The sequence below is a fragment of the Arvicanthis niloticus genome, chromosome 1 (assembly GCF_011762505.2).
Source record: "Arvicanthis niloticus isolate mArvNil1 chromosome 1, mArvNil1.pat.X, whole genome shotgun sequence".
Taxonomy (NCBI): domain Eukaryota; kingdom Metazoa; phylum Chordata; class Mammalia; order Rodentia; family Muridae; genus Arvicanthis; species Arvicanthis niloticus.
This window is the reverse complement of record NC_047658.1, coordinates 110,957,584-110,983,513: the sequence shown is the minus strand read 5'-3', so window position 1 is coordinate 110,983,513 and position 25,930 is coordinate 110,957,584. Positions and strand designations below refer to the sequence as shown.

Genomic DNA, 25,930 nt, shown 5'->3' with positions numbered 1-25,930 from the left:
TTTCTGTGTCTGCTGACTCCCAGTGTGGATCATGCCTATTGTCTGGTAGCCTGTTGGGGAGTGTGACACCCCTCCTTCAGGCCTTTCCTGCCCTCTGCCTGTTATCTGTGAAGAGACAATGGTTTTGCTGACTCCAAAGATATTCCAAAATATTGATGTTCCGGCTGGAATGCAGCTCAGTGGTAGAGGGCTTTTCCTAGGGTGTGTGGCCCTAGCTTCCTTCCCTAGCCTCCAGAACAAACTAGCAACAGAAATGCCACATTCTGGCTTTTGCTAAGTTGACAGCTCCTTTTGGTTGAGACAGGGTCTCATGTAGCCTAGGCTGGGCTCGGACTTGTTCAAATCCTCCAGATTGGCCCCTGGGTCCTTCTGCCAAAGCACCATTTAGAGTGTTAAGTTGCTTTCTGGCACAAAATGTGTCCCAGGATTACTTAGTACTTTCTTTCCTGCCTGGTAGCAAACCTTCCTTTAGAGCCCTCGCTCCTTTTGTGGGAAATAATACAAAGTTGCTATCTGGGGCCTGTGCTCCTTGCAACTGGTCACAATCTAGGGGAAAAAAGCTGGATGCAGTGGCAGATGTCTGTAATCCCAGCACGTGGGACTGGAAATGGAAGGGTTCAAAAGCTTAGTCACCTTGACTAAGTAGGGAGCTTGGGTCAGCCTTATAGGAGACCCTGCTTAAAAAACAAAGCAAAACAAAAGTAGTATATACATAAATTAAATAGTTTTACTAATAAAATAATTTAGTAACCTTTTGAATGAAGGTTTTTTTCCCCTTTCCTTTGAGGTGATCCTCTCTAGCCTATGAAGTATATAGGTAGAAGTTACATAGTTATAGAAGTTTCAGCTCCAGCCTCTTGAACATTGCTAACAGGATTTCTTACTGGTTTTGGGGGAAGTGGCTGAAAATAAATATATATTAAGAATGTTTAGTTAAAATAATAATTTTTTTTCAAACCACTACTGGGTTTTAAGTAATTTGATTTAGTATGGCCATACTAACAAAATAATTATATATATTTGATACATAGTTAAGTGTATTCATTCTTACTTATTTAAAATTTTCTGTAGTTAATGATGGACTAATTGTGTGTGAGAGTGAATCAGAGGACAACTTTCTAGGTTCGGTTCTCTTCACCATAAGCTCTGGGGATCAAGTCAGGTTCCCAGGCTGAGCAGCAAGTACCCTAAACCATCTCCCCAGCCCCATTTATTAATTTTTAAAACTTTTTATTGATTCTTTGTGACTTTCACATCATTTACCCCAATTTTATTCATCTCTCACCCCCACCCTCACCCTTCACCCTTACAACCTTCCCATTACAGAGGAAAAAAAAATTCTCCTTGTGGGAGCTGTAGTGTATCCCACAGGATACCCTTTTGTCCACACTTCTTTGCTTGTAAATGTTCATTGCAATGACTCAATGGTCTGTTACTAGGCTTATGACTTGTGTTACACTATCAGTACTGGAACCTCATTGGGATTCCTGTGTCATGGAAATTCTGTAGTTTTGGATCTGTAGACTGGCCCCTTCATGCACTTCAACAGTTCATCTATAGGATTGATGTTTTAGTGGGCCAGTTCAAGGCCCTGGCTTTAGGCCTGAGAAGTATCTGAATTGGTCATTCTGCTGGTTCTGCCTCTTTTGGGGAGGGCTCACCAGGGCCAGCTCTACCCTGCTGCCAAGTTGAGGTCCAGGGCCCACTCTCCCACTCTCATGACCATGTAACCAGCTCTCTTGCCTGTCATTAGGTGGTGAGGGACAAAGGAGGGGAGGAGGGCATCTCACTTTTGTCCGAGCTACAGAAGATTAGGCAGGACTGTCTTTTTCAGCTCATACCCAGGGGGCTGACTCACCTGCAACCCTACTTCCAGATCTAGCTCTATTGTGCTGCCCAGGTGAGGTACAGGGCCTGCTCTCCCTAGTGGTACAGTAGGTGAGGGGTAGGGCCAGCTTTCCTGCTCTGATGACCTCAGAGCCAGCTCTTCTGCCTGCTGAAGGTAGCAAGGGACAAGGTAGGAGCATCTCTCCTTCATCCATGTCAAGGCATGGCAGACAAGTGGCAGGACCAGCTCTCTCATTCTTGTACCCTCAGGGCTGGCTTGCCCATACCCTTGCCATCAGGGTCAGCTCTGCTGTGCAGGGCTTGTTCTCCAGAGTGCTGTAGTTAGTGAGGGATAAGGGAACAGCTCTCATGATCTCATGACCCCTGGACCAGGTCTCCCACCTGCTGCATGTAGTTAGGGCAAGGGGGATGGAGGGTATCTCTCCTTTGTCTGTACCACCACAGGGGAGATGGCAGGGCCAACTCTCCCACACTCATACCCTTGGGGCAGGTTTATCTGCAACTCCTGAAACGTGCAGGATCAGCTCTCCTGCTGTCAGGTCACTTCCCAGTTGTGAAACTCATGTAGGTTTAGACCAGGCTGGCTTCAAAATGCACAGAGATCCACCTGCTTCTGCCTCTACCTCTGCCTCCTGAGTGCCTGGGTTTAAGATATGTGCCATTGCTCCATTTATTAATTTATGATAGGGTCTGTCTTTGCTGCTTAGGGCTGTCTCAAACTTCTGAACTCAAGATTCTCCTCTGTCTCCAAAGTGTTGGAACTCCACATGTAGATCAGATGGCTTTGGAACTCAGCAATCTGTGCCTGTCTCCTTGGTGCTATGATTAAAGACTTGTACCACAACACTGGATTTTTTTTTTTTAAATAACGTGTATGTGTGTGTATGTGTGTCTGTTGTGTGAGTACATTCATGTGTGTGCAGGTACTCATGAAGGCCAGAGGAGTTGGATCCCTTGGAGCTACAGCTCCTGGTGTTTGTGAGCTATCTGATGTGGGTGTCAGAAATTGAACTCTGGTCTTCTGGTAGAGCACTGTGCACTTTTAACCATGAAGCCATTTCTTCAATTCCTGGTTTTTTTTTTTTTTTTGTTGTTGTTGTTTTTTTGTTTTTTTGTTTTTGTTTTTTTGTTTTTGTTTTTTTTGAGACAAGGTCTCTACATAGAGCTCTGACTGTTCTGGAACTTGCTATGTAGATATATAGACAAACTCACAGAGATTGCCTGCCTCTGCCTGCCAAGTGCTGGCTCCACAATCTTAATGTTTCTGTGTTCAAAAGACCAGTTTCTTCTGAACAAGGCAGTTGTTTACTATGAGCCCTTCTAATAAAATTAAGTGATAAACTAGGTTTCTAGTATGCATCAGTGCAGGGCAAACATTTCTGCTCTAAAAGGGAGGCACAAGGATGACAAGGAAGGATCTGACAGTCAAGTGACAGGTTCGGCCCGTCCGTGTCTGGCATCTGGGCACTTGGTGGACTTAGGGCATCAGTAGCTTTGCTGAATACACCTACTTCTGTCATCTGTAGCACATGTCTTGGTGTCTTGGTGAGCTGCATGCTGCCTGCAGGTTTTTTCAGCAGATGTCTTTCAATCTTCTGTCTCCAGGAATCTGGGATCTCCACTGCAATGCAGGTGTCATCTTCACAACTACTCTTTGTAGGGGAATCTGGCCCTGACACACACTGCCTGGCTTCAGAAGCTTTCTGGAATTTGGTGTAAGCCGCTATCTTAATTTGGGCCAAAAGTAATTTGTGGAGGAAAGGGTTTATTTTATCTTACACTTCCGAGTAACAGTTGATCATGAAAGAATCATCAGGGCAGGAACTAATGCAGAGACCAAGGTGGGAAATACTGTTTATTGACTTGCTTCTTATGGATTGCTCGGTCTTCTCCCCCTCCCCCTCCCCCTCCCCCTCCCCCTCCCCCTCCCCCTCCCCCTCCCCATCCCCCTCCGTCTCTCTTCCCTTCTCCCTCTCTCTCCCTTTTTTCCCTAGCATAAAGAAATTTTATGGGAAAGGCGTAGGGACAGAGAAGGACAGAGGGAGGAGAGAGAGGAAGAGGCTGGCTGAGAACATGGAACAGAAAGAAAGAAGATGGAGAGAGAGTGGATAGGAGATGGAGAGAAAGCCATGCTTCTTTCTTATAGCATCCAGGACCACCAGCCCAGGGATGGCACCACCATAGTGGGCTTAGCCCACTATGTATCCTGTATCCCTCACTATTAATGCCTAACAGGCTTGTCTGCAGCCCAATCTCAGTTAAGTCTCCCTTTTCTAGATGACTCTAGCTTGTATCAGGTTGACAAAAACTAGTCAGCACAGCCTCCATGACCCCTCTTTGTCATGGCATATTACGTGCTTGCAAGACCATATGAGTGATGTTGCCAAGTTGGGCTGCCAGATCTAGACATGGTCTGGCCCTGTCATTACAGTTGTGGTGACATCTGTGCACCTTTGTGGCTGAACCTACAGAAACCTTTCCTTGGCCTTGGTTTTGAGCAAGTGATCCCCCCCGTTTGCTTTTTAAGCAAAAGTTCTGTACTTTGGTCTGAATCTGAGTTTTCATGACCTGGAGCCTTCATATGGGTGAAGCCTTGCTTTCAAGACATCTTTGCTGTTGTCCCAGTGTAGACTGTGAATTCCTCTTCAGTGGTGCTAATCTCTAAAGATGACAGTTGTTTCTTCTGCACCTGCTCATAGAAACAAGGAAAGTAACTAATACAGAAAACTGGATCCAATGAAGAAGACTGTTGCTGCTAATCTAACCATGCGATTCTCAGGCCATTGAACCTGGTTTGTGTGAGGCATGGGAAAGACTCATAAGCCCAATGCCCCCCAACCTCAAACTTTGTGTTGGCTCTGTACCACAGAACTAAGTAAGTGAAGTGAGCAGCAGAGGTCCTGCTGTCTTAGGAGTTCCTTATTCTCTGAGTCAGGCCTTCTCTGTGTGTGTGTGTGTGTATATATATATATATATATATATATATATTTTTTTTTTTTTTTTAAGCATTCTGGTCTTTCAAGCTCCTGTCAGAGTGGTTCATTAAGCTCTGTTTACTGCATATCAGGCTTCTCTAGCCTCTAGCTTCAGTCTTTCCCATGCCTCACACAAACCAGGTTCAATGGCCTGAGAATCGAATGGTTAGATTAGCAGCAACAGTCTTCTTCACTGGATCCAGTTTTCTGTATTAGTTACTTTCCTTGTTTCTATGAGCAGGTAACTGGCCAGAAGCAACTTAAGGGAGGAATTGTTTGTTTGGCTTACAGTTTAAGAAGGTTCACTACATAAAGGCAGGAAGGGTCATGATGAAGCCTTAGGCATATGGACATATTACACCCATAAGCAGAAAGCAGGAGATGGTGGATTCAATTCATCTGGCTTCCTGCTTTTTCCATTTTTATTCAGTATGGGAACACATCGTACTGGATGGAGCATCCCACATTTGGGACAGACAGGTCTTTCTCCTTAGTTAAGCCTCTCAGATGTATGTCTGCTAGCTGACTAAATCCCTTAGAGTTGACAATCAAGACCATCAGAGAGGTACAAGGTAGCATATGTCTAGCAAGGCAGAACTGTATGGAATGCCGACAGAGCAGCTTTGTCTCACTGTTGTGTGGCTGTGGATATAGGTCATACTGGGTCCTGAGCAGTTAGTGTAATGGGTCCAGTAATGTGGACAAAATGTTTCCAGTGTGTGTGTGTGTGTGTGTGTGTGTGTGTGTGTGTGTGTGTGCGTGCGTGTGCGCGCGCGCGCGCGCGTGTTTTGTTTTTGTTTTGTTCTTTTTAACTGTGGCTAAAAGCAAGGGTTTGGCAGGCTGCTGGGTTGAGGCCCTTTTGCCAGGGGCGGGACTGTGGAGTTCACCCTTTTGCATTTCACAGAGTCTCATTCTTATTCTGAGGAGGAAATTTCATTTTGCTCCAAAAATAAATTTGGAAGCTTGAAGCATATCCTGCATTTCCATGTTTTTCTGCTTTGCAGATGGACTGACCACCCGCCATCCTGTGCAGCTTAAACTGTGCCAGGGCTAATGCAGACATAACTTTCAAGTGATGGTGATGGCGTGTTGCAGTCCAATCACGCATAGGAAAACTGAAATGCTGCTTGCCAGGAGTTAGTGCTCTTAAGCAGTGGGTCTCTGGAACTCCCGAGCTCTCTTTTTCCTTCACTTCAGAAAAAGTGGGTCAGATAGATGGTGACAGAGGAAATCCTCCTGCAGTGCTGAATGGGTTGGAATATGGACTTGAGGAGTCTGCTGCAGCACTTTTATGCAAATTAAAATGCAAAGGACTTCAGTTCGGTGACTGAACTGGAGGTACAGTTGTTAGAGGGGCCTAAAGGCATTCTGTGTGGCCTTCTACTTTGCTGCTATGTGGCTCTGTCCCATGCCTCTACACCACAGCATTAAGCTCAGGTCAAGAGAGGCCAGGCAAGCTGGTTTCTTGTTTCTTCTGTTGTTTGAAGGCATTTCTTGGTTCTTGTGTTATTTGAAGGCATTATACAAATAGTTAAGTGTGCTTTCTTTTTTATGATGAGTGGAGAGTATTTGGCATGCATAGTTTAAAAGTATGCCTTACCATGTCTCTCACCACTTCTAGTCAGGTACATCCCACTGTACTCTTTTCCCCTGTGACAGCCAGGCCAGGGAGGACGAGTGGTAAGGACAAGTGTGTCCTCAGGCATGAGGACATCTGCCTACTTTTCTCCTGTGTTACATCACACATTCCTGAACTTTGAGTTCTCTTATTGATGGATCATGGATAGTGGTTTCTGGTTTCCATCTAGCAAACACTTGTTGCTTGTCTGTTGTGAGTTCAGTACACCCTGTGCTGAGTACATGGGTACTGGGAAGATGGGGTGCACTGGTTGCCTCTGACCCTGGTTAGCCTCTGATGCTTATAATGGTGCTCTAACAGGCTTGATAGCCCAGTGAGGCCTAGCTTAGGGTTCTGTAGGCACTAAGTGGCGGCATGCATCTGAGTTCAGGCAGTCTGGCTTCAGTGCTCTCTGACGGGGACAAGATTGGGTGCATAGTGGTACCCTTCAGGTGACTCCAGCCTATGGTACTGGACTGCAGTGCTGCTTCTGTGACAGAGGGTCTTCAGTTGTCCTTCTGTCCTTCCATACAACTGTTCTCCATCCCCTTTGGGCCAGAACCTGAGGTAGAGCCAGGCACTGAGTAGTCTAATGCTTTTGTGTTCCTTATGCTGAAAGCATAGTGCAGGAGAATTGGTGGACATAGCACACAAATGTCACAAGCCGATGAGCTGATTTTCTGATGTCTGAGGTTGGTTTCTCTCATACCCAAAGTCTACCCCCTCCCCCGGCAGTGGGGAAGAGATATTTTTAGACAGGGTCTTATTGTGTAACAGCTCTGTCTTGGAACTTGCCTTATTTACCTTAAACTCACAGAGATCCATCTGCCTCTGCCTCCTGAGTGCTGTGATGAAGGGTGTATGTGTGCCAAAATGCCTGGCTCTTTCCCCTACTCCCATGCCCAGAATCTTAAGAGTTCCTTGTTGTTAGATGTCTCAGGTGTAGTGCATTTTGATCATGTTCACTCCATTGCCATCCCTTAGTCTTCTTCCCTTCTCACTGATACCCTTCTTTCCAGCTGGTGCCTCTGCTTCTTAACTGCTGTCTCCTTTCCTGCCAGTCAGCTCTTAGTCCCTGGTAATTGAATACATTGACTGCAACTGTGGTACATTTTGAGATAACTGGAACCACAGAGGAAGTAGAGGTGATGTTTGAGAATGTCATGCCCATGGGCCCTGGTTTGTATGTCGTGTTGGGCATACTTCTCCCTCATCTCTCCCTTTACTGAGCATGTGCTGCATGCAGCCTGTGCAGCCTGGCAGCCTGGCGGAGTGAAAGTCACAGGGCCCTTCAGTAGAGAGGTGGCTTTGGCTCTGTTGTGTACTGTCATCTCTTGGGGCCTAGGGTTCTTTCTCTGCAACATACCGAGTTAGGACAAGGAACAGATCTGCAGATCAAAGTGTGTTAGAGGCACATCTGTCTGGGGTCTTTACAGAGAAGACTGACACCCAGGCTCAGGTGAGCTGTGCTGTGAAGGAGTCCTCGGTGCGCTGTGGAAGTGTGAAAGCAGATGGCTTTAAGCACTCTCTGGCTCAGCATTTTTATCTGCACAGTCACTGAATTATAGGCAGGGACCATGTTTTAGAACCTACCACAGAAGGCCCGTGATTAAAGGTGAACTGAAGGTTGGTCAGGCCAGGTGGGAGGTAGGCAACCTCCTGTAGTGTTGAGGTCTTTTCTCCTGCAGACGGACAGGGCTGCATTCCTGTCTCTAGTATAGGAAAGAGGCTTTGAGACATAGGAAGTGGAGAAAGTCTTCGCCATTGTGCTGGTTCTGTGTTTTATGGAGGGTTGCATGCTAGCGCTTGACTTTGAGGTTTTAAGAGTGTGTGGGTCTGGGATGTTGCTCTATTTCTGCTCTTTGCTGTAAGCCTTAACTGTAGGTTGTGAGGACAGCAGTGTAACGTGCTCGGCACATAGCCTGATGTTCATAGTTAGTCCACATAGGGTGGCCATCAACAGCCTCATTCTTGGGGGCACCAAGGTGAACCATTGTGAAGAAGGTATTTCTCTGAGATTCCAGAAGTTCATGTGATCAGTGAAGGAAGCAGAGATGAAGGAATAAGTGAACACCATAAAGTGTTGAACATCTACAACTTCAGTCCCTCCCCCATAATGTGGGTACTACCGGGGCAGCCACTCTACACTGCTCCGATAGCACCCCCACTATGAAGTTCCCAAGTGCAGTGCCTAAAATCTGCAAGCCAGACAGGTTTTGTATAGACAGCCTGTGGAGAGTTCACAGAGCAGTAACCTGAAGGCCTTTGAGGAGGACTGGTGTTTATGAAGGAAGGCTGTGAGCCATGTGGCTCTTTCTCTCTGTGAAGAGTCTGTATAAGGTGCTGGTCTGGAGCTTGAGCCCTATGTTGCCAATGACACTGCTGGGTACATGGGATCAGTGGCTGCCTCTATAGGAGCCTTCTTTCCCTTCAGCAGTGATGGTGACCAGCCTTTGCTGCAGAGGTTAGGACAGTACATGGTTGGAGTAGTAGCTATTCCTCAGGGGTACATGCTCCTCCTTGGGGGTAGACCATACATAGAAAGGGGGCTCAGATGCTGCATGCCAAAACACAGCACATAGAAGCAGCCTAGCTGAACTGTGACAGGCCTGCAAATCTGTGAAGAGCGAATCAGTATACCTCATGGCAGTAAACCCCACTTCCTCACTGAGATTGTCAGGAAGCTTGCCAGGGGACACTATCGCCAGTGGACATCTGCACAGTCACTGAATTATAGGCAGGGACCATGTTTTAGAACCTACCACAGAAGGCCCGTGATTAAAGGTGAACTGAAGGTTGGTCAGGCCAGGTGTTTCCCAGAGTTCCATCACATCACTGCCCTTGTTACTTTCACTCTGGTCTCTGATGGTCTTTTTCTACACAGACAAGCATGGGCATCTGTGTGGCCATATTGGTATTGACTAGAATACAAGCAATAGACCAATACAAAGCAATACAAAGTCTGCACTGCACTTTTTTTTTTTCTTGTGCAAATGATAGAAATACTTGTTCCAAGAAAGCTGAGCAGTGAATAAAGAGCCTGCTGGGAAGCACATTCTTGTGGGCAGCCCTGCATGCTTCCCTTCTGTACGCCTGTGCTTCCCTCTGTAGAGTTGCAGTTCCTCTGTGCAGGGCCATCTGGGAAGAGCTAGATGCTGGTATAAGCTAACTACAGTAATGTGTACCTGTCCTACCTGGACAGTGGACATAAGAACAGTTGATGACCCTGGCCTGGACATTGCTAGTGCAAGGTAGAGCCTCTGGGATTTAGGCAGAAAGCTTTCTATCTTCATGTAGAGACCATACTTTTCTGTGATTTGAGACCATCATAGTCCTTAGTTGCAATTTAATCCTGGAGAATCTCTTTCTACTGCATAAGGGGGCAATGACACAGAACAGTGAGGTAGAGACTGTCATCTTTTTGAGGATAAGTTAGAGTTGTTCTTTCTTATCACAACCATCAGTGATACCATTGTTGCTCATTTAAAGATGTGGGCTCCTGAGGTAATAGTGGTGGCTCACGCCTTTAATCCCAGCACTTGGGAGGCAGAGGCAGGCGGATTTCTGAGTTCGAGGCCAGCCTGGTCTACAGAGTGAGTTCCAGGACAGCCAGGACACAGAGAAACCCTGTCTCGAAAAACCAAAAAGAAAAGAAAAAAAAAAAAAAAAAAAGAAAAAGAAAGAAAATTTGAGGACCTGAATTCAGTTCCAAGAACCCATATTACAAAGTTGGTTGTTGAGCTAGAGAGATGAATTTTTTTAGAGGATCCAGGTTCAATTCCTAGCACACTTGGCAGCTTTTAAGAATCTATTACTCCTGTTCCAGAAGATCTGATGTTTTCTTCTGGACTCTGCACAGACATACATGCAGACAAAACATCCATACATAAATAATGACAATAGAAACAAAAACTGGGTATGCCATTGCCAGGGAGGTGAAACCATGCGTCTTGCCAGCCAACCAGACTAACCTAAAGGCCAGGAAGAAACACTGTCTTTAAAAACCAAGATGGACAGCTCCTGAGGAATGACACCAAAGGTTGACCCCTGCCCTCCACATTGCACACACACACATAAGTACACACCTTCCTATACACGCATGCACCCATGTATAAGAACATGAATGTATCTGAGAACAAAAACATTAGGGGCTGGAAAGATGACTCTGATTAAGAGTACTCTGGCTGTTTGCTTCTGGAGGAGCCTGGTTCAATTCCCAGTACCCTCATGTTGGTTCATGATTGTGAGGTATGAGGGATCTAAAATCCTCTTGCTTTCACTGACACTTCACACATGTGATATACAAACATCCATGCACATAAAGCAGTTAAATATAGATTTAACTTAATTTTTCTTTCCTTTCCTTCCCTTTCCTCCTCTTCCTCCTCCCCCTCTTCCTTTCCTCTTCCTCCTTTTTTCCTTGTTTTTGAAGACAGGGTTTCTGTGTGCAGCCCTGGCTGTCCTGGAACTTACTCTGTACACCAGACTGGCCTTGAACTTACAAAGATCCCCCTGCCTCTGCCTCCTGAGTGCTTGGATTAAAGGTGTGTGCCACCACTGCCTGGCTATAATTTTTTATCTTATGGGGCACTTAACTTAGTATTTTTGTCCATTTTCTTTTTGCTTAGTAAATTTTGAACTAACAGGGCTTGTGTCTATTATCCCAGCTCCATTCAGGAGCCTGAAGGGAGAGGATCACTGTGTTCCAGACTAATGTAAGGCCCTGTATCAAACCAACAAAAAAGCCAGCCTGCCTGCCACTCTCCCTCCTTTCCTTCTCTCCATCCATCCCTTTCCTTACCCCCTTTAAAGCAGAGTCCCATGAAGCCCAGGCTAGTCTCAAACCTTGAACTCACAATCCTTTTACTTTTGCTTCCCCACTGCTGCCACCATGCCTGGTCTCTGTAGTCTTGGAAATGAAGCCAGGCTTCAAGTGCACTTGGTAGACTCCCCCAGCTGGGCCATACGCAGCCTCTCACACTTCAGTTTGTGATTCTGTTGTCCAGCTTAGTGTCACCACAAAGTAGGAAGGAATCTTTAGTATGGTGCCTTTGATTAGATTCATGCCCTGTTCCTTTTAAGGTGCTGCTTGTTAAGTTATGGGGTAAAACTGCTTGTGATCTTGCATGCTTGTCAAGCTAGTTTACAAAGCCTAAACACTCAGAATCCGCCTTGGAGGTTCAGGATGAACATCGGCTTCATTCGCAGACACTTCAACTTTGCGAGGTGATTAGCCCAGGCTTGGCAATTGACACTGCGTTTTTCAGAATGCAGTAAGATGCTGGTGGTGCTACAGTAGCTGCAGGTGAAGCCTATGTCACCTGAGTGCCTCACAAACAGAGGTTGTGGGAAGAGGCAGCAGCAGAGGTGGAGTGGGACCTGGGATCCCTGGTTGGGTACAGGAAGGCTGTGAGAGGAGGACTGAGAGAGGGAGGAGCAGCAGAGGCCTGGAGGGCTGGGAGCTCTCAGGAGGCTGGCTACTTATAGGACTTTAGTGGGCCCCTGAGAACTTGTGTGGGAGGGTTGTGATGGGCAGTTTGCATAAGCAGAAAGTTGCCCATGTGGGCCAGGGAGATGGGGCATGTCCAGACTCTTCCTGGGTTGACAATAGCCCTTTCTTCTTATCTCCCATCGATCACTCATGTCTCTTTATGTCTTTTCCAGTAGGCAATCATTCTTGCTAGGGAAAACTTCATAAACAAGTATCCAGGGCCTTTCTTTCAAGTTCAGCTGCATTATTTTGTGATCTTGAACACTGGAGCATTTGTGTTTCCTGGGCTGTCAGCAGAACATCAGGAAGTGCTGTAATGAGCTGGCCATACCAGGGCACACAGGTTCCTCAGTGTCAGGAGAACTCTAGAGCAAGACACCTTTCAGTTCTGGTTTTCTACTTAACCTTCCATTCATTTTGGAGCAACTCTGACCCAGGGCGTCCTAAGGCATTCCTGATACAAGCAGAAACGGTGACCTGAAGCTCTTTTGCTTGTGGCCACTGAAGCTGAGGTGTGTGTGCCATCTGTGTCTTCTGCATATGTTACAATGCTAATCAGTATGTCTTGTATTGTCTCAGGTTTTGAAGTAGCTCTAGATACCCCTCAGATGCAGTGTTTGGAGATCCATATGTCAGAATGCTATTCTTAAGTCAACTTGGCAGGAAGGCATCCAGAGTGACTCCATTAGCAGCACAGTTGCACTGTGTAGGGTGTCAAGTTTGTCTTAAGAGACACTTGTGTGCACCTCCCCCTGATGAACAGCCTTGGAAAAGTAAAGTAGTGTCGTGGTGGTCAGTATTTAGATGTTGCCTGAGATCTGCTGACCTGTAAATACGAAGTGGTTCTCAGTTGATGACAAGTGTGAGACTGTGACAAGAATTCTGGGTTTGGTCTTTGCCCTGGTCCATACCTCTTCTTCCCTAAGATTCTTCAGTGTGGTAGGAACATCCTTTGTGGGTCACAAGTGAGTCTGAATGCCCATGGTGTCTTAGGTTGGGGCTGGGCACCAGGAAGTTCAAGGTAACCCCAAGGACTTGAGGGTCTCAGTCCCATTCCTTCCCTAGCCTCTAGGGAGGGGAGAGTGACTAGAGGCCAGTGATGGCATCAGCCTGCCGGGACCTTAAAACCTCAGTAAAAAGTAAAAGAAATGAGATGGGTGTGGTGGCACACACCTGTAGTCCCAGAACTCAGGAGGCAGAATGGGGATCTCCAGGCCAGGCAAGGCCAGGCAGAGCCCCCACCTGGTGTGGGAAGTGGTGAGTGATATGTGAGAGAGAATAGGAAGAACTCTTTGTCTCAAAAGCAAAAAACTAAAACAAGACAAAAGAGTAAAAGACAGAGTGAGCAAGTATCCAGATGGGTAGTGGGCCTGAAGGGAGTATGGCGGCACCTCCTCCCATGTGCCTTGTTCTTGAGGCACACTGGGGTGGTAGCTGTGGTCACCCTTCATCATGGCCTTTACAGTAAAGTAGTGGGCAGATGTAGTCACTATTCCTCAGAGTTTTGTGGGACTCCAGCAAGTGACACAGACCCAATAAGGGGCCTGTAGGAACCCTCAACATATAGGTCACAACCTGGAGGGGTCACTACCTTCAGGGGGCTAGGGAGTGTGTAGTCTTGTGGGGTGGGGCCCAGCTATGGGATCTGATGCTGTGTCTGGTTAGGCCTTGTACAGTCAGATGGAATTGGGAACTCAGATAGTATGTGCTGGAGGAATGCTTTGTGTGTGAAGAATACTCCCCCACTGGTGTGGGAAGTGTTGAGTGGTGTGTGTATGTGTGTGTGTGTGTGTGTGTGTGTGTGTGAGAGAGAGAGAGAGAGAGAGAGAGAGAGAGAGAGAGAGAGAGAGAGAGAGAGATAGGAAGAACTCCATGTGTTTTCCTATCTTCACTGGCCTGTGAGACTAGTATTATGTTATTTTACCAAAGGATTGGCAAGTTACTCAGGGCCCTCCCTCAGGTTGGCAGCCTGTCAGGCCCACAGAGAGCAGACACTCACTGTTACTTCCCACACCTACATGCTGTTTTGTGCTTAATGTTCCATTGCTGACAGCACCACAAGACATGGCCACTGTGATAGGACATGGCAGCAGTTTGTGAGGCACATGCCCAGGGCACATGTCTGGTGTCCCGCAGGTACAGCAGACGGTTCCTTTGCAAGATAGAATGTCAGATGGCTCACCTAAAGATTGGGCTGTTAAGTAGAAAGAACAGTTGTGGTTATTCTGTGGGGAGACTTAAATATATGTAGTAGAGCTATAGGTGATGTGTCTGTATGGAAACAGTGTGCATCTGGAATGTTCTGTCTCACCACTGACTCCCACAGACCTGTGTATTTCAGTCAGCTTGAAAGGCTGAGCTGGAAGCCAGTGCTGGCCATTCAGTCTGTGGTTTGTGGTGAGGTGACCAGAGGAGGAGCTTCTCCTCAGACTCCTGCAGTGGGCACTAGTTGTACTGTGTATGTGATGGCTAAGAAGAGTCAACTTTTGATATCAAATAGAATTCACTTTAGGCTTATGGTTGTTTGCTGTTCTATAGTAGATAATATTCCGTTCTGTCCCTAGTGCTAAAAGAGAGCTTTAAAAAGGCAGGTACTGCAAATCAAGAGAAATTATGCTGGTATTCAAATGAATTAAAGACATTATATGCATGTTTTTAGAAGTAGTGAGGCAGCCAGGCATGATGGTGGTGCATGCCTGTGATCCCAGCACTCAGATGGAGGTAGGAGGATCAGGAGTTCAAAGTCATCCTCTTCCTATAAGGTGAGTTTGATACCAGCTTGGACTGTGTGTGCCATTTGTCTCAGAACCAAAACACACACAAAAGGAAAGGAAAGAGGAAAAGGAAGGGAAAGCAGCTGTCTAGGTGCTGGGCTGTGGGACTAGACCATCGGCCTTGCAGCTGAACCAGTGTAGAATACCCTTGCTCACATTTAGGTGAACACTTATGACTATATGTGGCTTTTAACTCTTTCATCAAAGCATAACAAGCCTTTTCTGTAGGTTATAACTGCATTGGAGAGTGACAGACAGTAAAGTTGATGTGTTCAGTGCTCTGTGATCCATGGCAGTGACATTGACAGAGCACATGTCCTCTGACTTGCACCATTTCTAGTTGTATGGCATAGTAGAGTATTATTTTAGCAATGTTTGAAGCGTGAGTTCTGTTGTCATCAGAGAAACTGAGCTACACACATGGCCTTTAAAAATCAGTGCCGTGCCATAGCTCTGCTCTAAGATGCAGGGGAATTAGCTGAGGATGACTTCACAGATCCCACGTGCTGGCACACAGCAGTCATGCTAGCTGGTTCCTTATTAACCACAGTGCCCTCAGGAACAATAAAAGAGGACAGATGTTGGCTCATCAGGAATGACCACTTGCCAGGAGTGAGGAAATGTCCCAGTTGTTGAGCCCAGATGGTTGGTTAGCCATAGATAGGTCAAGGCCACACCAAGGCTTTCAGGGCTGGCCTCCCACAGAGCTGTTTCAGGTTAGGAGTCCAGAACACGCTCTCTTTAGTTGCTGAGACAGAAGTTGAGAAAGGAGTGTGCTCAGCCCTGAGCCCTGTGTTTGAAACTGCTTCCTGGCCCTTCTGTTCCTCTTGGCAATCACCAGGTCTGATTGGCTGTTTTGCTTCTTGTCTTTTGTGTGTAGCTATGCTGAGCTTGAGTCCATATGTGTATGAATGCTTGTATGTATGTAAGTGCACTGCTTGCATGCCTGGCACCCTCAAAGGCCAGGAGAGGGTACCAGATCCCTTGGAACTGAGTTTCTAGGACAGCTATAAGTCATTGTGTGGGTGGGTGCCGAGAACTGACACTGGTCCCCTAAAAAGTAGCTAGTCCTCTTAACTGCTTAGCCATCTCTAGCCCCCATATTCATGTTTTGCTGGGTCAGTTTAGGTCCTAGCAGACTCCTTAGCATGCAGCCAGGATAGAGCTAGCTCCAGAATACAACCTAGGTCTGTGACCATGGATGTGCTAGTGGAGAGGATAAGCTGAGATCCTTGGGTTTTAAAGGGTATCAGACTTTGAGAACATTTGTGAGCTGTGAAACCCTGAGTCCAGGCTGTTCTTGAAGACTTTCTTAGCATAGATCAATCATGGCAAGTGCAGGGTAGAGATCCAGTACTGTTCCCTGAGTGATGGCAACTGGTGCCACATGTGTCAGGAGACTCTTGTTTGGCAAAAATGCTGCCACTGCCACAAAGAAGGACCTGACAGGACTTCAGTGGCTTCACCTCCATCAATGACAGTCAGCATTGTATCTCCAGCCAGTTACCTGGCTCCCCCCAGGAGTCACAGTGCCATACAAATGGATGATGGGCCTTCTGTCAAGCTAATGGACTAGCAGTTCCACTGCCTGTCAGTAAAGTGGCACATGTTCATCATTCTCATGGGATTGCACAGTCCTGGACCCTGGGTAGAATGAAGAATCTTCACATGTATTCCAAAGGTAAATAAGTATGAAGAGGGAACTTGTGTGATGTACCCGAGATCAGAAAGGCCTTTTCCAACATGGGAAGGGAGCTACCTAGGGAAGCTTTCAGAACGAGCCATGTGCAACTATCAGAAGTGTTGACTCAGGAGGGTGAGGCCTAGAAGTTTGCAGGTAGCTTTTCTGCACAGAACATCTCTACTCCGTAGGTCGTGTCATGTTACCTGAAACCTAGGGTTGGTGTGGTCTGCTGAAACCAGAGCCCAACCAGATGGTATCGTGTTTCTTCCAGGCAGCATCTCCTATGATGGTAGTATCTTTTGTGCCCTCACCAACACTTGGGCATTGCACAGTAGCTGAGCAGACCTGGTGGCAGATGATCTGTTATGGAACTGAGCTTCTGCCTGCTGGAATACTTAGGCCAGCAGGAAAGTGTACAGATCGGGGGCTAGGAGGCTGGTTTTGCTAGCACCCAGCAGGGGAAGTTGAAAAAGAGCTCTGTTGGAAGGGCCCAAAGTTTGAACTGTAGGGTGGTAGCAGCTGTTCTGGAGTAGGTAGATTTGTAAATCTGAGGCAGAGGACCAATACGAGGTGATGTTGAGAAGAAGGGCAGTGACAGTGTGAGGAATGTGGGCTTTCCTGTGGGCAGCTGGCTGTGAGGCAGGGATTATGGCTGAAGCCACCACTGCTCTGTACTTGGAGGGCTTCTGCTACCTGGCACACATGCTTATTAGGTTCATTTTCGATGGCATTGAGGTGTCTGACAGAAGCCATCTAGGAAAGGCTATGCCAAGCAAGTGAATTTCCTGAAGATTGCCCACAGTTTTGCATGGCTGCAGTGGGTGCACTCTGGAGAGGCACAGCCCAGAGACGTTGTCCCAGGATTGCTTCTTGCTGCTGATAATGATTCCTGGGATTTAGCTCAACCTATTGGGTTTTCTTGCAGATCAACTTGAAGATGAATTTTCATGAATTAATGCTGTTTAGATGAATTAATGGCCTTATAGAATTCAAGTAATTTTAGGAAGAAAGTTTAAGGAGATGGCTGTAGTTGTTTTGCCAGAAAGGTATAATAAAGTTAGAATTAAGAACAGAATTTGTCCCTTCCTCACAGAATAGTGAGTAAAGGCTGCGTAATAAAGAGAACAGTGAGCTTTCATAAGTTACACTAAGAAGAGGAGTAGGCTTGGGACAGATTCGTGATGAAGGGGAAACATTCATTCTATGTCAGGTCCAAGGATGAAGCCACAGGTGTGCACTGTGATAAAGCAAGGCCATGTGACACTGTTGCTGTGAACTTATATTGAGCTTATGGAATGCAACACTGCTTTGAACTTACTATGGACATCCTTCTGTTGCTTTCCTTTTGTGTAACATTTATCTGTGAGGTCATTTTATAAAGAATATTTTTGTCTAAGAAGATATAAAAAGGCTAAGAACAAAAATAAAGTTGGGCTGTTAGGGCTCTGCTCCATCTCCCAAATGTATATATGTCTGTCTGTCTATATGTATGCACACTTAAGAGTTCAGAGTTTCTCACTGGGCACTAGTTTTGTTCTGTCAGTAATGTTGACCCAGAAAATGGCCCACTGTTGTCAATGGTGGTGGGTGGTGGTGGTGGTGGTGGTGAATCAGCTGCTATTAACACGACCCCAATTGCAACTCCATACTCTGCTAGTTTTCTGTTACCCTGATGCCAGAATAGGCTTTCAGCAGATGTTATTACTTCTCACCAGTACAAAGGAGCTTTGGTGTTGACCTTATGCCACAGGGCCTTTGTGGAGGAATCTAATAAAAGTCTCAGGTTTTTGTTTGTTTCAGAAAAACAGAAGATAGATTTGAAAGCAGGAAGAAGGGAGACCCAGGGAAAGAGGCAGCTCTGTAGTGGAACAAGCAGTCATGGTGGCTTGATGAAATAGTTAAGATCTGGGAAGTAGATGGCTCCAGAAGAGATGTGTTGGAGGGTGCAGTCAGCCATAGGAGTCCCCAGTGGCAGGTGATATAGGGAGTGGAAGGAGGTGACATACTGTCTGCGTATCAGACCTGTTGTGACTGGGTGCTGATGTTCACTGGCTTAGGAGCTGGAGGCAGGGCAAGAAGTGATCATCCCAGTGTGAGAGTGTGTGAGCCTTATGAGGTATCCAAATAGAAACAGGCACAGATGGGCATAGGGCAGGAGGTAGGACAGGCAGGTGCACCCCAGGGTTACCTATATTCTAAAGTGGCAAAGCAGGAAATGGGGTGCATGGGTGGCTTCTGGCAGCCCTTGTTCTCTAGCAGGCCAAATCAGGAGGGGATGGAAGATAGCTCCTACCCTCAGTGGAGGCTGTGTTGGCCTGAACTCTTCTGGGGAGGAAGTGGGCCTGAAGCCAGGCTGCACAGATGGTAAGGACAGGAGTGGGGCTTGCAGGCCAGGGAGGAATGTGGGCCATCCCTGAGCAAGTTGGCCCCAAGTGGCCAGTCCTTAAGCCCATGCAACTGAGCTTCCACCTTCTTCACAAAGGGTATGTGTATATACACACACACGCATGTGCACATGTATGCATGTATGTCTTGTGGCACATGTGTGGAAGTCAGAGGACAATTTTCAGGAGTCAGTTTTATCTTTTCACAGAGTGTTGGCCTTGTACAAGTGCCTTTACCCACAAGTCATCTTGCTGGCCCCCTTTTTCAAGTTTTAATGCTCAACAATCTATCCTTACGGAGAGATATAAATGGTCACTTTTAGCATCTTCACTGGCTACAGTAGATCACAGCACTAACAGTTCAAATGTATTTTTCTGTAGTTGATCTGTATAAAGAAGAGATGTCCATTTGCTTTTAGCAAAACCAGCCTCCCTGAAAGTCATCCTAACCTGGCACATCAGGTCTCTTCAGCTAGGTGCTTCTTTTCCCACCGAGGCCAGACATGACAGCCAAGTTAGGGGCATGGATTCCACAGACAGGCAACAGCTTTAGGGATAGCCCCTGCTCCAGTTGTTTGGGAGCAACACAGAGACCGAGCTGCACACTGCTAAGTATATGTGGAGGTTGTTTCTATCTTTTGAGACAGGTCCTTTCCATAGTCCAGGCTGGTCTCAAGCTGGTGATCCTCCCTGCTTTTGCCTTCCAAGGGCTAGGATCACAGCAGTGCAGTGCTGTACTCAGTGTTTTAACCTGCTACTGATAGATAATGGTTAGCTACTGACAGGCTGTTGCTTCTGTGGTCATGAGGCTCTGGGTGGGTCCCGAGAGGCAGTGAATCATGGGCGAGATTGTCTCCAGCCCTTTTCTCCCATAGTTTGTGTTAGTGTGTACAGTGGGTGGAGAGATGAGTGTTGGTGTGACAAGGTGTACAGCCCCACCCACATTGACTGCAAGTGGCCTTAGTTATGTGAGTCGGCTTTTTTGTTGAGACTCATTTTACTGTTCCTGGTTTTTCTTTATACTTTGTCCTAAAACGACAAGAATGGGCTCTTTGGGTTTTTTTTTTGAGACAGGGTTTCTCTGTGTAGCCCTGGCTGTCCTGGAACTCACTCTGTAGACCAGGCTGGCCTTGAACTCAGAAATCCGCCTGCCTCTGCCTCCCAAGTGCTGGAATTAAAGGCGTGTGCCACCACTGCCTGGCTCATAAGTACCTTTTTAATCATGGATGTTTTTAGTGCAACAACAAAATAAAATTTAAACACTAAAAGGTGCCATTGATGGTGCTGGCAGAGTATGGAGTGCAGACAGTCACACAAGTGTGGAAGGAGCTAAGCCAAGCATTGTGGACCAAATTTATGAACTAATTTTAGTGGTTAATATTAATTTGTTAATGAACCCTGATAATATAAAATACAAATGGAGATTTATTTTGGGAGGGGTTAATTTTTATGTGTATGAGTGGTTTTCCTACATGTACATATGTATACCGTGTATGTTCTGATGCCCATGAAGGTCATCATGATGTCTGTTACATATGGCAATATCAGTTAATAGCCCTGGCTTGCAGCATCCCTAGGCATGACAACTTGAGGGGTAACTACAGTCTCGACCTACACATAGTCTTGGTGCCTGCTGTTCTTTTTCATCCATTGTATCCTGGGTCTGGAGAGAGCTCAGCAGCTATGAGCACTTGCAGTGCTTGTTAGAGGACTCAGTTTCAGTAACCAGCACCCACAAGGCAATGGACAACAGTTTGTAACTGGGGATCTAATGGCCACTCTTCCAACTGTTGGCCTTCTTCACCCACAGCCTTGGGGCACAGGCAACGTTGCTGGGCCAGTCCGATGAAGCCAGAGTGGGTGACTGGTAGTCAGTTGGCTGAGTGGCAGCAGTTATTGTGGGTGGGCTTTGAACACATGGCCTGCTTTTTGTTTGTTTGCTTTGTTTTTGGTTTTGGGTTTTTGTTGTTTTGTTTTTTTTTTTTTTTTCTTGAAAGCAGGGAAGCCCTGTCTCCTGAAACTTGCTCTGTAGACTAGACTGCTCTTGAACTCAGGATCCACCTGCCTGGATCAAAGTCGTGTATCTGCGTTTTAAAAGTAAAATTGCCTGCCACTCTTTATACTTTGAATGCGTGATTGGCTTTGTATCAGGTGGGCCACTAGCCCAGAGAAACAGCAGGTGAATTACTTCTGAGCAATTATTTCCAAGGGTTTGGCTCCATTGAGAAACTGGAAAGAGCTTGTAGAAACATGGCTTATACTCAGCTTGTCCCTGGTGTCCTGAACACTTAGTAGACAGTGTGAGAAGTACCCTGGGGCAGCACCATGGTTAGCCCCCAGGAGCTCTCCTCATCACTGCAAAAGGTTTGGTCTTATGAAAAATCAATCTTTAAGGTTTCCTTTGGGCACACTTTCTGCTTAGAAGACTAGTCCTGAAATGCCCTAGAGAGAGGAAGTTAGACCAAGCCAGGCTGTAGGGGTTTTGTTGTTGTTGTTGTTGTGTTGTTTGTTTTGAGACAGGGGTTTCTCTGTGTAGTCCTGGCTGTCCTGGAACTTACTTTGTAGACCATGCTGGTCTTGAACTCACAGACATCCTCCTGTCTCAGCCTCCTGAGTGCTAGGATTAAAGGCATGTGGCCACCGTTGTCAGGCACCTTGAAGCTTTTTTCTTTGCTATCTCCAGTGGTGCTAAGTCACGTTGTGTTCAAGTCACTAACAGTGTCTTTACCTGCTCTATTCCTGATCTTCTGAGGTTGCTGACGACGTGGGCTTGGATTGCTCCGTGCCTACTGTCCATGACTGGGACATAGGAGAGGGAAGGTTGCAGGGCTGGATGAAAGGCCTGGGTTATTAGGGAAGCCTGGAGACAGGTCAGTCAGTCCCCCTCTCTTTGGAGGATCAGAGACACCTTCCAATGCATTCTAATGGAGGGCCTTGGGGTCTTTGCTCAGATTTCTGTTTGTGCATGAATTCATTCAATCTTTCTTGTGCTTGTCACTCTCTAGGAATTTGCTGCACTCACGAAGGAACTCAATGTGTGCAGGGAGCAGCTTCTGGAGAGAGAGGAGGAAATCGCGGAACTGAAGGCAGAGAGGAACAACACTAGGGTCAGTCACTTATGCCCTTCCCACCCTGCAGAGGGGTCATCAGCCCATTGGCACCTTTGGGACTTTAGCAGATTTTAATTCAGCCTAGGGGGCTTCTCTGCTTGTTCTATGTTAACTTTATCTTCCCTGTGAGGCAAGCGCTTTACTGCTGCTGGGCTCTGTTGCAGCTGCTTCTGGAGCATCTGGAGTGCCTCGTCTCCAGGCACGAGCGCTCTCTACGGATGACAGTGGTGAAGAGGCAGGCACAGTCACCTGCAGGCGTGTCCAGTGAGGTGGAGGTGCTGAAAGCCCTGAAGTCACTGTTTGAGCACCACAAAGCCTTGGATGAGAAGGTACCATCACCATACCGACAGCTGTGTACCCTGTCAGGGGGCCTTCATTGGCACTGTGACCGTGTTTTATAACTTTGGGAGCGCCTATGAAAAGCTTTTCTCTGTTAGAAGGCACTGACTTGTGGGCTGCTGAACATCTTTGACGTGTTGTCTTAAAATGTTTATATCAGTGTGCTAATAGGAAGTTGGCCCAGGTATGATTCCTAAGGCCTGTAATCCTAGTCTTTGAGAGGTAAGGAGGCTTGCTGAGAGATTGAAGTCTGCTTGGCTACATAGATTAGTAGTAGGCCAGCCTGGGCTATGTGGCAAGTTTCTATCTCAACTTTTTCCTCCCCTCCCAAAAAAGAAAACAATTAGTGGTCTGACTTATTTAGGAACAAGATTTTGTCAAATTAAAAACATACACACCTATAGTCCCTGCACTTAGGAGACTGGGGCAGCTGGGGTTTCCAGATTCCAGTCAGCCTGACTCAAAAGTGGCGGTCAGGTGCCAGTCGGCTGTATTCCATTAACGCTGTGTTGCATTGGGCATACGGCAGGAATCCAAGTGCACACTCAGCCCTTCACTTGCAGGTACGAGAGCGACTACGAGTGGCTCTGGAGAGGTGCAGCTTGTTAGAAGAGGAGCTGGGTGCCACCCACAAAGAGGTAAGCATGGGTTCTGTCATGGAATTGGACCTTACGGTGTTGATTCTTATTACTTGCGTTTACAAGTATAAGCCGGTAATAGACACTGCAGGTTACTTCTTTTTCTAGGTATAGATCAACCTGCTGGGGTCACTGGACTCTGTCTCAGCCCTCAGCCTCTCCCAAGTACCTCTTTCTCTGCGGATGATAGATGGTTTCTAGAGCTCTGCCCTGAGCCCTTGGCTGCACAGCTGTTAGACCCACTTGTCTCCCAAAGCCACTGGCCACCTTTGCTCATCTCTCTTACATAAAGATCTCACACTAGTGAGTTCAACTTGTCTCTTTTAGCTAATGATTCTTAAAGAACAGAATAATCAGAAGAAAACACTGACAGATGGAATGCTTGACGGGAACCATGAACAGGAAAGTGCACCAAGCACCAATGGCAAGGCAAGTCCTTGGCTTTTTGTTCCTGTGGGGTCTCTGGTTTTGTTTTACCATATAGGGCTGTTGGGGAATAGTGGCAAGGTCTATGTCTACTGAGGAGCACACAGGCTCCTCTGAAGATCTGTGTTTTTCTGGAGGATGCCAAATGGTGCCATAAGGCTGTGCTTTTCAGAGATCTTCTGATGGCTCCTTGAGTCATGAAGATCTTGCCAAAGTGCTGGAGCTGCAGGAAGTCATAGACAGGCAGGCAAGAGAGCAGAGCCAGATGAAGGAGCGCCTGGCCTCTCTGTCCAGTCATGCAGCAGAGCTGGAAGAGGATCTAGACACAGCCAGAAAAGACCTCATCAAGTCTGAAGAGATGAATACGAAACTGCAGCGAGAAGTCCGTGAAGTGAGTGTGGGGTGTGCCTGGATTCCTACTCCCTCTGTCTTTTGCTCTCACAGACTGGGATTTTTAGGCTACACACTGGGCTCCCTCTCTTCTGCACCCTTTACATGAGGATCACATGCCTCCATGACTGCTGTAGTGTGTTCTTTCTTACATTCAGTTTCTTCTCACTTGCTCACAGAGCCCACAGACATGACGTTAGTTGTGCTTTTGTAGGGGTGAGCAGAAGTGTGCTAGCTGTTTTCTGTTGTTTTGTATTGTACGGTGCTGAGAACAGAGGTTGTTCACTCTGGTCATCAGGGTCTTTTTATATATATATATATATACCTCATAACCAGTTTTCCTTGGTAAACTACAAGACCCTCTTTAATCATTAGAAAAGAAATGAGGGTTACATGCCTTCTTGTAAAGCCTTTTCTGGCCCATCTGAACCTGTCTTTTGTTACTCCAGGAGGCCCTCACCTTATAGCATGTGTGAGACCAGGGAGCTTTAGTTGTGGAGATGAATGTGATTTATTGTAAGAATACAGGTCAAAGGAAACACTGCATGTATTAGAGAACCTACTAGGTTGTGCTGTTCTTGGGCCATAGGGAATTATTTCTGTGGTAGAGAGTTGAGATTTTTTTTTTTTTTTTTAAGACTTGCCTCTTTAAGAAATTTATTAAGGGGGTTAGAGGGATGGCTCAGTGATTAAAAGCAATGACTGCTCTTCCAGATGACTTGGGTTCAATTCCCAGCACTCACATGGCAACTCAAAACTGTCTATAATTTAATTACAGTTAGAGGAAATCTGACACCCTCACACAGACATACATGCAGGCAAAACATCATTTCAGTACACATGCAATAAAATTATATAATCGCCAACAGTCAGTTAGGAAATAAGGAAGGAGCTAAAAACTGAATTGGGGGATGGAAGTCAGACACCAACTATGCCAAAAGTCGAGTCCTAGGCTTAGTGTTTGGGGTTTGTAGCCTGGGCTTTGCTGCTGATTTCTGTCTCATTTGTCAACATGCTTGAGGTTTGTGAGTCTGTCCAGCTCTTACCTGAGAAAATGAAGTGGTTCTGCCCACAGTGCTCCATAAGCCTGGTTGTTGTTTGAGCAGACACAGGCTACACCTTCACTGCAGGTGCTTTCAGAATCTTGGACGCTTGAAGTGTTGTGTGGGGTGTTTTATCAGTCAAGTCCATGCGTAGTGACATGAGCAGATTGACCAGGCAGAGCTGCTGATCATGTGGGCAAACGTGCTGAAAGTTTGTTGATTCTCACTCAGTTTGTAAAACTTACACTGGGGGAGCAGTGGTTCCATGCTTGAGATGTTTAGTGGCTTTCTCTCTCCTGAGTGTTGTGATGAGTTCTGCATTTCTCATCCCCATCTCCTTCTGGAATCTCCAACGTAGGCAATGGCCCAGAAGGAGGATATGGAGGAGAGAATCACCACCCTTGAGAAACGCTACCTCGCCGCACAGCGTGAAGCCACATCTGTGCATGACCTCAATGACAAACTTGAAAATGAAATTGCAAATAAAGACTCCATGCACCGACAGGTACCGGGCTCTGTGGTACTCCGTTTCTAGCTTTATTTGTGAAGCTGAAGACCTTTCCTTTGTAAATTGCATATTGGAAATCGCGTACTTAAGTCATTTTTCTTGTGACTTACTTCTTAGCAGTTTATAGAACCTTGATTCTTTTATTCCTTTTTTGTTTTGTTTTGTTATGAGTGTTAATGTATGCCTGTGCCTGTATGTGTTGGTGTATACTTACACATTTGCACCTGTATGTGTAGGTGTGTGCATGTGGCAGTCAGAGGTCAAAGTCAGGGGTCTTTTCTCTATTGCTCTCTACCTTTATTTTAATTTCAGATATATTTTTTAAAATTTAAAAAATTTTTAATCTTGTATACTTTTGTGTGGGTACGTCTTTGTGTGAGTGCAGGTGCCTGTGGAATTCAGAAGAACGTATAGGATCCTCTGGAGCTGAAGTTACATACAGGTGGTTGTAAACCAGTGAATGTGGGTGCTGGAAATCAAATTTGAGCCCTCTGGAAGAGCAGCAAATTCTCTTAACCACAGAGCTATTTTTCTAGCCTCTTCACTGTAATTTTTTAAGATAGGGTCTCTCACTGAATGTGGAGCTCATGTCTTGTCTAGACTGACAGGGCAGTGAGTACCAAGGTTCCTGCTAGGCTGCCTCCACAGTGCTGGGGTTACAAGCATGTGCTGCTGACCCATCCCTTTTTAAAACTGTGGGTA

The 25,930-nt window shown here is 46.4% G+C and overlaps 1 protein-coding gene across 13 annotated transcripts in view; it reads left to right on the top strand.

Moving 5' to 3' along the window:
* Ppfia1 (PPFI scaffold protein A1) overlaps positions 1-25,930 on the top strand; it is a 72,984-nt gene that overhangs the window by 6,382 nt on the left and 40,672 nt on the right. For all 13 annotated transcript variants that reach the window (XM_034524558.2, XM_076914344.1, XM_076914322.1 and 10 more), the window contains exons 3-8: positions 21,780-21,881; positions 22,049-22,213; positions 22,787-22,861; positions 23,189-23,290; positions 23,460-23,678; positions 25,079-25,225. In XM_034524558.2, coding sequence (XP_034380449.1) covers positions 21,780-21,881; positions 22,049-22,213; positions 22,787-22,861; positions 23,189-23,290; positions 23,460-23,678; positions 25,079-25,225 — 810 coding nt within the window. The remainder of the gene's footprint in view (positions 1-21,779; positions 21,882-22,048; positions 22,214-22,786; positions 22,862-23,188; positions 23,291-23,459; positions 23,679-25,078; positions 25,226-25,930) is intronic.